General features: G+C 37.5%; 1 protein-coding gene across 3 annotated transcripts; it reads right to left on the bottom strand.

Moving 5' to 3' along the window:
- Nucleotides 1–1,389: 1,389 nt before the first annotated feature.
- Nucleotides 1,390–14,695, bottom strand: LOC143031666 (uncharacterized). 3 transcript variants are annotated; one of them, XM_076195781.1, is made up of 3 exons: nucleotides 14,479–14,695; nucleotides 6,889–7,097; nucleotides 1,390–2,971 (listed from the first exon to the last, which is right to left on the bottom strand). In XM_076195781.1, the coding sequence occupies exon 3, from the start codon at nucleotides 2,453–2,455 to the stop codon at nucleotides 1,394–1,396; it is 1,062 nt and encodes a 353-aa protein (XP_076051896.1). In that variant the 5' UTR covers nucleotides 2,456–2,971; nucleotides 6,889–7,097; nucleotides 14,479–14,695; the 3' UTR covers nucleotides 1,390–1,393. The 3 variants fall into 3 exon arrangements, with proteins under 3 accessions (XP_076051896.1, XP_076051897.1, XP_076051898.1); XM_076195782.1 differs by lacking the exon at nucleotides 6,889–7,097; XM_076195783.1 differs by lacking the exon at nucleotides 6,889–7,097 and having other exon boundaries at nucleotides 14,542–14,695.
- Between the last annotated feature and the right edge of the window lie 248 nt (nucleotides 14,696–14,943).

Below are 14,943 nucleotides of genomic sequence, written 5' to 3'. Positions count from 1 at the left end.
TGAGATAACTCTTTCATTAGGGAGCAGAATCACACGTCACAAAGGAATTGTTTCAGTCCTGTGGATCATCACGTGATATTTGTGGTAATTTTTTGTGGGAAAGTTTCATTACAAAGGTCACACTGGTAAGGCTTCACTAGTGTGGGTCCTCATATGCTTTGTGAGATTAATCTTTAGTGAGAAAGCAAAATTGTACAGGTCACACTGGAAAGGCTTCTCTCCTGTGTGGGTCCTCATATGCTTTGTGAGATGAGACTTGTGTGAGTAGAATCACACAGGTCATATTGGAAAGGCTTCTCTCCTGTGTGGGTCCTCCCATGCTGTGTGAGATTACCATTTTGTGAGACAGCAGAATCACACAGATCACACTGGAAAGGCTTCTCTCCTGTGTGGGTCCTCATATGCTGTGTGAGAGCACCCCTTCATGAGAAAGCAGATTCATACAGGTCACACTGGAAAGGATTCTCTCCTGTGTGGATCCTCATATGCTGTGCAAGATAAAGGTGGTAAAGAAACGATGGAGTGTTCACTTATTCACAACTTTTAATTTCACAGCGAAAATAACAGTACGTGTCTCACACACCCTCACTCAAGTTACTCGAATGCCCGCTCGTCTCAGTCTGTCACTGCGTGACGCTTTCACGGTGCTCGCGTGCCTAAGGCAGTTGCTAATTTTAATTTTCCACAATTATTTCTTGCACACAGAATTTTACATTCATTTGTATTTCAGTTATACAATAATTCAAATTTTGATAACATTAATAATCTATCTCACTTATTCAACTTTCGCATTATAAAATAAATGATAACTACTTAATAGGCAAAATGGCAATTTGTAAGTTCTCAAATATTCACGCTGACACGCATGTACATACACACATACAGAATTCTAACTACACATTTATTTGAATCTACTGCATGTCTACACAGCTATAATCTATACACAATGTTAACAGAAATTAGAATACAATAACTGGAGAGGCTTCTCTCCTGTGTGGATCCTCATATGCTGTGCAAGATGACCCTTTTGTGAGAAAGTAAAATTGCACAGGTCACATTGGAAAGGCTTCTCTCCTGTGTGGGACTTTATATGCTTTGTGAGATAATCCTTGTGTGAGAAAGCAGAGTCACACAGGTCACACTGGAAAGGCTTCTCTCCTGTGTGGGTCATTGTATGAATTTTCAGATGACTCTTTTGTGAGAAAACTTTATTGCACAGGCCACACTGGAAAGGCTTCTCTCCTGTGTGGGTCCTCATATACTCTGTGAAATGACCCTTCCGTGAGAAAGCAGAATCACACACGCCACACTGGAAAGGATTCTCTCCTCTGTGGGTCTTCATATGCTGTGTGAGATCACCCTTTCGTGAGAAAGTAGATTCACACTGGTCACACTAGAAAGGCTTCTCTCCTGTGTGGATCCTCATATGCTTAGTGAGAGAACTCTTCCGTGAGAAAGCAGAATCACACAGGCCACACTGGAGGGGCTTCTCTCCTGTGTGGGTCCTCATATGCCGTGCGAGACTACCCTTGTGTGAGAAAGTATATTCACACAAGTCACACTGGAAAGGCTTCTCTCCTGTGTGGGTCCTCATATGGTCTGTGAGACTACTCTTGTGTGAGAAAGCAGAATCACACACGCCACACTGGAAAGGCTTCTCTCCTGTGTGGGTCCTCATATGGTTAGTGAGATACATCTTCAGTGAGAAAGCAGAATCACACAGGTCACACTGGAAAGGCTTCTGTCCTGTGTGGGTCCTCATATGCCGTGCGAGACTACCCTTCTGTGAGAAAGTAGATTCACACAGGTCACACTGGAAAGGCTTCTCTCCTGTGTGGGTCCTCATATGCATTGCGAGACTACCCTTTTGTGAGAAAGCAGAATCACACAGGTCACACTGGAAAGGCTTCTCTCCTGTGTGGGTCCTCATATGATTAGTGAGAGAACTCTTCTGTGAGAAAGTAGAATCACACAGGCCACACTGGAGAGACTTCTCTCCTGTATGGGTCCTCATATGGTGTGTGAGACTACTCTTGTGTGAGAAAGTAGATTCACACAGGTCACACTGAAAACGCTTCTCTCTTGTGTGGGTTCTCATATGCTGTGTGAGATTATCCTTTTGTGAGAAAGTAGAATCACATAGGTCACACTGGAAAGGCTTCTCTCCTGTGTGGGTCCTCATATGCCGTGTGAGACTACCCTTCTGTGAGAAAGTAGATTCACACAGGTCACACTGGAAAGGCTTCTCTCCTGCATGGGTCCTCATATGCTGTGTGAGATGACCCTTTTGTGAGAAAGCAGAATCACACATGTCACACTGGAAAGGCTTCTCCCCTGTGTGGGTCCTCATATGCCTAGTGAGAGAACCCTTTTCTGAGAAAGCAGAATCACATATGCCACACTGGAAAAGCTTCTTTGCTGTCTGGGTCCTCATAAGCTGAGCAAGAGAAGCCATTTCCAATAAAGTAGAACACACAGGTCACACTGGAAAGGTTTTTCTCTTGTGTGTGTCCATGTATCTTTTGTGAGAGCATCCTTTTTTTGAGAAAGCTGAATCACACAAGTCACACTGGAAAGGATTTTCTCTCGTCGGCCATCAAGTTATTTTTAAGGTGACAGTTTTGTGTGAAAGCTTTATCACATAAGTCACACTGGAATGGCTTTTCTCCAGTGTGGATTATCATATGAAATTTTAATTGATTTTTTTTTTTTTTTTTTTTTTAAAGCTACATTGCACAGGTCACATTAGAAAGACTCATCATGTACTTTGTGAGAGAATCCTTTTGTGAAAAGGCACAACTGCACAGGTCACACTGGAAAGGCCTCCCTTCAGTGTGGGTCATTATGTGATATCTAAAATAACCAGTGATATAATTGTGGCACAGATGTCACACTGGGTCCTTTTCATCGTATGACAAGTACAGAATCTATAGATAGCTCATCCAAAGCAGTGGTGATATTTACCTTCAACCTGTAAAATAAGAAAGAAAAAATGTAGTCATAATATTGACATCTGTCTCTGAAAGTGTGCAATATACTTTAATAAGATAGTGGAAGTTTTGCACACAAAATATTTCATACTCAATTTTGTACTTAAAGAGACCCTTTGTACATGCCATGACCTATCATAAAATAGGGTGAAACACTAGCAGATATCCTGCTATCATATATTCCATTCTACTTTGTCATTAGAAATGAGGTGAAAATCATCCTATAGCTACTTGCATACTCATTCCCCCACAACCACAATGACTCAAATTTTGCTCTAGGCTTTTCATCGTGTCATGAGATTTGGATGTGGGCAATGGCCCAGCTGGCCAATACAGTCATATTTCAATACAACTTCATAACATACCATGTTTGGGCTCACAAGACCCGAATCTAAACATGACCAACTCAAGGAAGGTTTATTCAGCTCATCTGACTCAAATAAGTTATACAAGCCAAATCGTTTAAGACACACAAACCACAGTCTGGAACAGAGTGCAACGTTTTTTTGATAAGTTGGAGGAAACACCTAGTTGGTAATGTATTGTCATAGGGGAGATTTGTTTATCGAGTGACCAAAATGATATAATAAGAGTAAATCACTCAGTGGTTGAAATATAAAATGGAGGATGATGACAAAAATGGACCAAAATAGTGAACCATCAAAGAAAAGATTAGATGTTAGCAGGGTTGAATCAATGATAGGCATCATCCCCCCCCAAAAAAAGAGTTGCAACAGGAAAACGCCCAAGAGGAATCAAGGGTGTGAAAATATATGATTTTCAGGGTTTGCAAAAGAAAATGGAATACTAGGCAGAGGTATAGATTAGGAAAGGGAAACAAGGTATGAAAATATTCTAAGAAATCAAGAGATTACAGAACTAATAAATGAAATTATAGATCTGAAAACTGAATACAAGGCATTGTATAAAGAAGTGAATGTGTTGAATAAAACAAAATGCTAAAACTAGAAGGGAGCTTAATGACCTAAGAAAGAAATTAAACATAATCAAAAGTGAAAATGAAAGAATGGAAAATTAAGATACTGTACTAACAAAAGTGAGGTTTTCAAAAAAGGAGTAAAAGAACAAATACAAGTGGTGACTGAGAAAGTTGGAGAAACCATAAAAGAGAAAGATCTTTAAGAAATAAAAAATCAATGGAAAGTGGAACAAGAAAAAAAATAAAGAAAGAAATTGTTCAAGTGGAAGAAAATGCAAAAGAAACAGTCATTAAAGTAATTAAAGAGAAAGAAAATTGGGGCAGAGACACAGTTCATAAAAGAGTGTATAGTAGTTTATAGTATGAAAGAAAAACACAATGTAGCTAGATCAATCAATCAATCAAATCAGCCATTCGGAGTTCACTGCTGAACAAAGGCCTCTTTCATAACGCTCCATGACTCACACAACCACGCCATCCTCTGCCATGTCACTCCTGCAAACTTCTCAATCTCGTCTCTCCACCTGTCTGCTCAACCTCTTCCATGCTTCCTATCTCGTGGCGTCCACTCAGTAACACACTTGCTCCATCGCTCTATCAGTCATTCGCACAAACTTACCTGCCCAATTCCACTTCTTCTCTTTTACTGCCTCCACAATATCTTTCACTCTAATCTGCTCTCTCACCCAACTTGCTTTCTTTCAGTCTCTCAGTGCTATTCCCATCATTGATCTCTCCATTCTCCTCTGTGCTGTCCTAAGTTTTGTTTCCATTGCCTTCATTAGTTTCCAAGTCTCACACATGTAGATTATTGCTGGTAGAATGCATTGATTGTAAACTTTACGTTTTGAACATAAAGGTAGAGAGCCTCTCAGGATTTTATTATACTTACCAAACACTTTCCAACCAATTGTAATGTGTCTTTTTATTTCATTGTCATGATCTTTTGTCACTTTCACCATCTGACCTAAATAATCATACTCTTCAACTTCTTCAAGACTCTTACCATCAATTACAATCTCTTTACTTTGAAATTTTGTGTTGAACATTACTTTGGTTTTACTTTTATTCATCTTTAAACCTAATTTAAAACTTTCCTGGTTTAGATCACTCAGCATATCTTACAAGTCTTCTGCTCTTTCTGAAATATGAATAATGTCATCCGCAAATATTAGGTGGTTCACATATTCGCCATTAAACTTTTATTTTCCCAACTCAACCTTCTGAAATTATCTTCCAAGCAAGCTGCAAGTAATTTGGGTGAAATTGTATCACTTTGCCGTACTCCTTTCTCGATCTTGATATTTTTTGTATCTTTATGTAGTCGAATTATAGAGGAACCTTTTGCATAAATCTTTTCTAAAACTCTTATGATTTGTTTGTACCCTGCTTATGTAGCGAGTTTAGTATTGCTATTTGTTCTACCAAGTCGAAGGTCTTCTCGTAATCTACAAAAGCTAAACACAGAGGTATATTGTATTCTGTAATTTTCTCGATTAGTTGGTTTATTGCCTGCAAATGGTCTAGAGTCAAGTATCTGCTCCTAAAGCCTGCCTGTTCTCTCAGTTGGTTTCCATCTAAATCTTTTCTTAGTCTATTTGTAAGGTTCTTGGAGAATACTTTATATACATTTGATAGTAAGCTAATTGGTCGATAGTTACTAAGGTCCTTCTGGTCGGCTTTTTAATGAAGCAAAATCACTATAACATTGCACCACACATTAGGAATGCTTTCTTGATGTAAGCACTGGGTATACAACTGAGTTGATTTAATATCAATTAATCTACCTGCGTCTTTCAAGAGATTTATTGATATACCATCTTCCCCATGTGCTTTTCCTCATTTCACAGTTTTTAGAGCAAATTCTACTTCTTCCTTTGTAACCTCTGGTACACTACTAGTGTCTACACATGAATTTACTGACTCAACTACAGTCTTTGACGAGTAAAGCTCTTGGTAAAATTCTTCTACTCTTTTTACCATTCTGTCTCTGCATTTAACAATTTCTCCATTTCTATCTTTCAAATGTATCATTTGTTGTCTTCCTAAAGCATGTCTGTGCTCGGTCATTTGAATACTTTTACCTTTCTGAATAGTTCCCTCTATTTCATCCATGTTTCTTTTTCTTTTCTCTAATCTCTGCCTTTTGTTGATAAGCTTGTTTAGTTCTACTCTTTATTTTTCATCTCTCCTGCTTTTAATTTGCATGGTCCTTCTTCTTTTAATTAGATAATTTGTAGCTTTGGAGTATTTGTTTTCTCTAATGTTTTTTGTACTTCCTACTTTCTCTGCCGATTCACTAATGATATTCAATAAATTCAAATTAATATCTTCCATGGTGTCCTCATTAGTCCTTAGAGCTTTGAATCTATTTTTTATTTCTAACTGAAATTTCTTCTTATTATCCTTAACATTAGCAAGGCTGATTTTCTTTCTTAAAATTAGTTAATTTCTCTTGGCTCTGAAACTGAATTTAGCTGTGCAACCTACCATTCTATGGTCACTACCTATGTTGACTCTATTTATCACCATAACATTGCTAACGCTTATACTCTCATCTCCTAAAATGAAGTCTATTTCATTCTTTGTTGTTCCATTTGGACTTCTCCATATCCATTTACGACCTACTCGCTTTTGGAAGAAAGTGTTCATTATCCTCATGTTGTGGTTTTCTGCAAAACTGACTAACATCTCACCTCTGTTATTTCTTTCACCGACTCCAAACTTCCCAATGCATGTCTCATCTCCCATCTTCTTATCATCATAGAAAGACTGAATTTCATCATCTGAACTCTGTGAAGTTGGTGCATAAACCTGAACTATTTTTAGTGTATCTTTTACACAGCCTAATCACAATCCAAGCTATCCTGTCTGACAAACTACTCAATTTAACTACATTACCAGCAACCTCTCGGTTGATCAAGAATCCTACTCCACTACATCTTTCTTTGTCCTTACCTCTATAGTAGAACAGGTGGTGACCATCTTGTAATTGTATCAGCTTTTCTTCCACTCTTTGAACTTCGCTTAGTCCTACAATATCCCGCTTGATGTTGTCTAGTTCTTCCATTAAACTCTCCAGCCTGTGGTCTTCTGAGAGACTTCTTACATTGTAGGTATAGATATTCATTTTCTTCATGTTGTTTGATGTCCACTACCACCAAATACTGTGGGACAAGGTTTATATAATCATTGGATAAAAAATAGAGAGGAGAAACAGGGTGGAGTCATGTTTTTAACTAAGAAAGGCTTAAAAGTGATAAAGATAACAGAAGGAATAATATGCAATTGATTATGAAACATACATATACCAAAGGCTTTTTCCTCCTACACGGGGGGGGGGGGGTAGCCAAAAAGAAAAAGGCATAGAAACCACTCCCACCCATTCCATTTCCTAACATTCCACTCCCTTCCACCCTCCCTCTTATCTTGGCATTTCCTGGATGTTGGCTCATCCCTGCATCCAATCCACTGCCCTGGGTCAGAAGCAGTGTCGCAAGACACAGCAAGGCCGCTTCATAAATTCGGCGACCCCCCCTCTCTGTCCCCTCATGCAGAAAAGGAGAAGACGGAGAAATCCCTTCGGGCTGTGTCAAATTTTTTTCTCATACATACTTCCTCACCCCCCACATCCCCCACCCACTCCCCCTCATGCATCACAGCATCATCTATACACAACCCCTCTCCATTCACCCCTATCTTCCATCCTCTCCCATCCTTCCTCCACAGACATTCCTTTCTTCTGTAATGCCCCTTTCACCCCATCCATCCATCTCATCCTAGAACACCCCCTCATATTCACTCATTCCACCTCTGCCTTTCACACTCCTTTTACTAATCTTTCTTCACTCATTCTTTCCATGTGTCCAAACCATCCTAATACTCTTTCATCAACCCTATCTCCCAGTTCCCTTTCCATCCCTGTTCTCCTCACCTCCTCATTTCTCACTCTATCTAGGCTAGTAACCCCTATCATACTTCTCAGACATTTCATCTCAAACACATTCAAACTCCTTCTCTCATGTTCCATGTTTCTGCACTGCACAATGCTGTTGGTACAATCACTCCTTCATATAACCCCCTCTTAGCATCTATTCCCAAATGTCTATTTCTCATTACACATTTAAATCCACCAAGGCATTTACTTGCTTCTCTCTATCTACATTCTACCTCCACCCTTTTCTGCCACATTCGCACCCAAGTATCCAAAACTATTCACTTCCTCCAGTCTTTCACCCTTAATGCTCACTTCCAGCCTGCTGTCAGTCCCCTTGTACATCTCATCATCTTATTTTTACCCACATTTATCTTCAGCTTCCTTCTTTCACACACCTTTTCAAACTCTGTCACTAACTTCCTCAATCCCTCCTCTGATTCTGCTACAAGTGCAGTGTCATCAACAAACAACAACTGCACCTTATACCTTTTCTTCTCTACTTGATTTGCCTCCTTTTTCTCTTTTAATTTCCAAAACATCTTTTTATTGCTTTCAAAATTTTCTGTCATACTCTTACCCCATTTCACATCTGTTCTCCTCTTTGCTTCCTTTATCTTATGCTTAACTTCCCTCCTCTTTACTTTGTAACTCTCATACGATTCCCTTGTCCTAATTTGCAGCCAATCTATGCATGCCTGCTTCTTCTCTTCTACACATTTCTTTGCTTCCTCATCCCACCACTCACTACCCTTCCTTCTATTTCCTCCCACCCTCCTTGTTCCACACACCATCTTTGCACACCTTATGACTCCCTCCTTGAACCATCCCCATTCCTCCTCCACTCCTAGTTCTACTCTATCCTTTACTCCATCCCACTCCTCTTTCAGCTTCTTATACTCATTCTCCTTTTTTTCCTCATTTAAGCAGTTCACTCTAAGTACCTCCCTACATTCTGCCCTTTTCCTATTTCTCCACCTATTCTCCATGATGATAAAAGTTGAAAACAGTGACATGAAAAGTAGAACATTTGTAGTGATATATGTGCCCCCAAAAACATATTCTTGGACTGAGAGTGGCTATTCCAAACTGTCAGAAGACACAAAGCATGCATTAAATGAAATACTGAAAGGAGGAAACTTAGTAATTATGGATTACTTTAACTCTAAAAAAATATGTTGGGAGATGACAGTGAAAGGTGGAGAGGATCTTTGGGTAAATATAGTACTGGACATGACCATTGAATACACAATGGGTAAAAGAAAATACCCGGTATAGAAATAATGAAGAACTGTCAAAACTCGACATAATATTTACATCTGACCCTGAAATTGTGGATGAAATGGAATAGAAAACACCAACTGGGAAGAGTGACTACATACTAATCGAGTTTGAACTAAAAGAGGAAATTTATTTAGGAACACAGAAAAGGAAGACTAATGTACAACAAAACAGATTTTGAGAAACTCAGAAAATTCTTTCAAAAAGTGAATTGGAAAAACTTCTTTCAAGAAGAAATAAAGATGGAGGAGAAATGGATAATATTAAAAGAAATATATAATGAAGTAGATAAATATGTACCAAAACATAAACAGGAAAAGGTGTACATTAAATACTGGTACAACAAAAAATGTAGTGAGGCAAAAGATGGAAAAAAAAAAATGGGTAATGGGAAATACATATCAAACTAAGAAATGAATATGAAAAAAATACTCAGGGAAGAAAAATAAAACTATGAAAAAGACATAATAGACAAATGTAAGGATCAACCTAAATTATTCTACAGATATATAAATGATAAATTACAAATATACAGAAAATAGTGAAACTGAATCAAGGTAATGTGGAATATATAGAAGATGTAGAAATTGCTGAAATTATGAAAAAACATTTTGAATCTGTATTCACAAATGAAACTACATACAATTGGGATGAAGGAAAGGGAGAATGATTCCCCCCCCCCCCAGTGAAAGAAATAATTGTGACACAGAAAGAAATAAGGGACAAAATAATAAACCTTGATGTTAGGAAATCACATGGCCAAGATGGAATTTTAAACTGGATACTGAAAGAATGTATAGATGAACTAATAGTCAAAATATATAAGATAATAGATTGCTCACCCAATGAAGGAAAGGTACAACAAGATTGGAAAAATGCCAATATTTAAAGGGGGAGACAAAGAATACCCAACAAACTATAGACCAGTCTCCCTTATAAGCACAATAGCTAAAATATATAAATTTTTTATCAAAAGTAGATGGAGTAAACATCTATAAGAAAACAATATACTGAATTCCAAACAAACTGGCCTTAGACAAGGAAGATCATGTCCCACAAACTTCATTTGTTTTATTCAAGGTTAATAGATATAATGCAAGAAAGGGATGGATGGGCAGATTGTGCTTTCCTGGATTTACAAGGAAAGTTATTGATATTGATGGAAGATTTCTTTGCACAGGAGAAAAATGAGGGTGGTACATAAGAGATCAATGAAGAAATGATAAATAGAGTCCCACATGGGTCAGTATTAGCATTAGCTCCAATAATGTTTGATATATATATATATATATATATATATATATATATATATATATGCATGAGAAATCACATAAACTCATGATTCTAAATATGTGGAAAACTATCAAGGAAACAGAAAAAGCACTGTTGTCTATTCAGACATCCTCAGGGTATATAGAAACAAAAAAGGACACAAGAATATATATACAGAGTATAAGGTCAGGAAGGGAACCGTGAAAGGTTGTGAGGCTCTATTGTCAACCTGACCCGTTCGCGGCAGCGGACGTTTGGGCTACTACCTTTTTCACAATAAAATTGTCAAGTTTATATGTACCATGACTTAAATTTAAGTTATTGACAAATGTATCTTTGATCAGAATGGATTCCATTATATTTCTAGTTAAATATGACTTATCTTATTTTTAACAATTTCTTTACCACCCTCCCAATTTATGCAATGATTAAAATCCCTTAGGTGAATAAATAATGCATTAGAAATTTGCCCACTCTTGACACTATACTGATGTTGTTTTAACCTTACTTTTAATTCTTTTCCAGCTTGACCAATATAGCATTTGTCGCAATTTTTACATGGAATTGAATATATAAGGAAGAAGGATGTATATGCCACCCAAGCCTTGCTGTTGGACCTCCATAGCCAATCATATGTAATCATGAGTGTATTGGGACTCTGTCAATCAATGTTTATCCTGCAGGGCCATGACTCCTGCCTCTAGTTGGAACACAGTGGCTACAATGCTAGGTTATGTATGTGTGGGATTGGGTAGGCTAGGTTAGGTTTAGTTTAGTTTGTTAGATTAGAATTACCCAATCATCTTTTACTTACCCTCCCAAAAAAAACAATTTCCAACTCCCAGGCTCTCATTCCCTAAATGAGGGATGACTGTAAATAATGGAATATGTGTGGATTAAGGGGACCCCCCCGCCCAAAATCTTTTTTTCTGAAGGATCTTGCTAATTTTTTCTGTGTGATATCTAGGTCTGAGGAAATTTTCACAGCATGAGTTTTATTCAGATCTGATGAGTAGTTTTTTATTTTTTAATAAACGTAAAAAATACCATATTTTTGGGCTTCTTTCAAATCCTATCTCCTCTTACAATTTTTATTTGATGTCTTACATCAAATGAATCTTCTACATATATAAAAAAACAAAATAGAAAGCTTTTTTTAATATCTTTGTTTAACGCCGAGGAAAAAAAATATAAAAAAAAATTATCGAAAAAAAGCAAAATTTTGACTGACATTAAAAAAAAATTATTTAACATATGCAAAAAAAACTCTCTATTTTATTTTTTGTCATTTATCTAGCTATTAATAGAGACCTCATATGCAAAAATCGGTTGAAAATTGAGGGAGGAGATAGACTTTGAGTATCAAAAACTTACATTTTTCAGAAATGAGTGTTAAAGTTTTTTTTCCCTTAGTTTGACTAAATTTTACATTGGACCTCCTAAGACCCATTGAAAACAGGTTCCATTGTATTTTCATGATGATTTTGCATCTTTCAAGTAACTCAGGCACTTTGTACCCTCCTACAGTGTAGGATATTATTCACTCAAAGTGAGGGTCTCATAAGCCGCCACCTCACCCTTTGTTGCAAAGTTTGAGTTCTTGATCTAAAATGACCCAGCAAGGTAGTCTGATTGCTGGGATTCAGCTCTCTTTCTTTTCTTGGGTTTCCTTTCTGGTGTTGGAACAGGCTCTTGCTGCATCAGGGACATCACTGTGAGGTTTGAGACTCTAAACCCAAGGTGTTGCAACAAGGAGGCATCCTTGTAGCCACTTGTTAGCAAACAGTTGTTTGCGTAGAGACAACTTGTCTGATATAGGTGTAGAGGACAGAGGATCAGGTGCTGAGGATGTGGATGTAGATGGAAGGGAGAGAGCTGCTGGAGGGAGTACTAGTGGTGGTGGTGGAGGTGGTGATAACAAAGTTGATGCTGGGGTTCTTTCTTTCTCCCCTTGAGTTGCTAATGTAGAAGTTATTATCTTCTGCAAGTGTGCCTTTTGTTTGGATAGCTTAGGCATGGCTAATATCTTCAAATATCTCTTCACTGAAAAATAGATGCGAATTTCACACGGCAAATTAGTGAATGCGGCAAGCTAACGTGTACATGTCCTTTACTTTGTAAGGCTCAGGCCACTGCCAGTCGTGCAGGCTGAACTTCCTCACACCACATACTCACGTGCATGCCGGACATAAGAGAAAACTTTATGAGTGCATCACAAGCAAAAAAATAGAGTTAAATATGGTCAAAACGTATGTAAACAATGGTCGTGAGCAGCATGTGGCTGCCGGGGGGAGGGAGGGTTGGCCCTTTAAACCCTTTAAAAATGGCGGTACGATAAAAACACTTTACCAGCATCTAGAACAAGATCCCTACTATGTATTTATGCAATATAAAAAAAAAAAAAAAAAAAAAAAAATCTTAAATCTGGGGGCGGGGGGGTCCCCTTAACCTCTTCCATAAGATGACACCTACATAGGTGTCATGAGATGCAAGTAGGCATTTGAGGATGCCAGAATCAGCGTCTTGATATTTATTTTGTAGTTATAGATAAGTTACCCCTGACTTCTTTGAAATAGCTTGATCATATTTTCTGCGTTTATCTTTACTCAGTGTGAAAGAGAATGAGTAATGCAGTAGTGACTTTATATTTCAACATGCAGGTATTGCAATGTATCATTGTACATAAGACCTCCATTGCTGCGCGCAAGAATCTGAGTCATATTGAACAGGCTAATGGCTTCATTGATTCAAGCTTTCCAGAACATTCCCCTAGTTATCTTAAACTTTTGTTAAATCTGCTTTCTGCTAAATGGGGATTCACTAAATTGGGCTTCTACTGTAGTACAATTCAAAAGGAGACTTGATCAATTCTGGGTGAATCAGGGAATTTAATATGATTTTGTGGAAGGAAGGTCTTATATTAGCAGACACACATGGTCAAGGTCAATTGGGGGGCGACACAAAGGACACAAATCAGAGGAATGACCTACCTAAGCTGGATTTGATTTAGTCATATGACCTGTGTCCAGTATCCATGTAAAATTATTTAAGAGAGGGTATAACTACTCATATTAGAATGCAATGACTTGTAATTAATGCAATGTGGAGTTGTGGAGTGAATATAAGAAAAATACTTTACTCAAAACAATACTATAATCAGTGCAAAGTGAATTCAATGCGAACTTCATCAATTTTTTTTTTTTTTTCGTACTACAGAAGACAAGATGGAGCTCCATACCCCAATAAGAATGTAAGAACAATGTAAGCAAATATAGTATACACACACTGATACATATAAACATGCTTGCCAGTCTTCATTTTTTAATATAAATCTAAAGTACTTGTATATGGGGGCTCAAAATACTCAAAATCATGAGTTAGACAATGATATAGGTAAGAATTGCAGCTGTGTGACCAGCAAACATCTCTATGGTGTACAAAATTTTTTGCAGTCTCAATTTTCAAGAAATCTCTACCAACATTACTTAATTTTCTAGATTTATACATGGAGTTGAAAATACTTGATGATAACAGCTAGACAATGATAGAGGTACGGATTGCAGCTGTGAGATCAGATCTGATCTGACCTGACCTAAGCTACCCACTGGTAAATATGAAATGTTCACCCAGCTCATTTTTTGGTAAAATTTTAGAACTGCACACCTATGCAATATAGCAATAGAAAAGTAATTCATTTGGTACATTATAATACATCAACATAATATATGTTATTCTAGATGCAAAGGAATAGCAGAAAAAGTTGTTAAAAGCTATATATAAACACATACAGGCACTTTAACTTTTAATTTTATTTGTGCACATCTACACAATATAGCAATAGAAATTTAATTATTCATTTGGTAAATTATAATAGAACAACATATGTAACTTTCTTGGCGGAAATCAATAACAAAAAAGTTGTTAAAACCTATTTACTAATGAACGAAGTTGCGGCGGCTCAATGATATACCGTCTGTTTTGATAGATGCCGAGGTCGAATAAATGAAAGGATAAATCAATATATTCTATTCCAACCTAATCTATATTTAGTAATTCAGTACCTTAAATTCTAAAGATCATCCTGGTCACCGTCACGGATGATGACGGCCTGATTATCACTGTACCTCGGGCAATTAACAGACGACGGCAGAGCTCAGAGTTCTCTCACAAAGTCCAAGGAAGCCCTACTGTCTTTGAAACAGCACTTATTCACGTCACCAGAGTCAGAGAACACCGGGTCCACAACATGAAAACTATCGTCTGATAGTGACTGCACTGGCATGGTGTCTGGACTGTGGTCTAGTGGCTTCGTTCATTAGTAAATTTGCTTGTAGCAAGTTTTTTTTTTTTTCATTTCGCTTATGTATGTTAATATATTGTATCAATTCCTAGTTATTGGGGCAACGGACGTTACTGGATGTAATAATCGCCCGCCCCAAGAACCCAGTGTTTAGGAGAAAGACATGAGAAACCCAAGGAAGACGTTAGATGGGTAAATGTAGCTATTCGTTGCTAACAAATATGGC

This window comes from Oratosquilla oratoria, chromosome 12 (genome assembly GCF_046742065.1).
Source record: "Oratosquilla oratoria isolate Oo_2021 chromosome 12, ASM4674206v1, whole genome shotgun sequence".
NCBI classification, from domain to species: Eukaryota; Metazoa; Arthropoda; class Malacostraca; order Stomatopoda; family Squillidae; genus Oratosquilla; species Oratosquilla oratoria.
The sequence above is the reverse complement of the archived record's forward strand: the minus strand, read 5'-3'. Positions and strand labels throughout refer to the sequence as shown.

What these genes read in the sequence shown, in the direction of transcription:
- LOC143031666 (XM_076195781.1), bottom strand. Translation starts at nt 2,455, where the DNA reads ATGGCTTCTCTTGCTCAGCTTATGAGGACCCAGACAGCAAAGAAGCTT.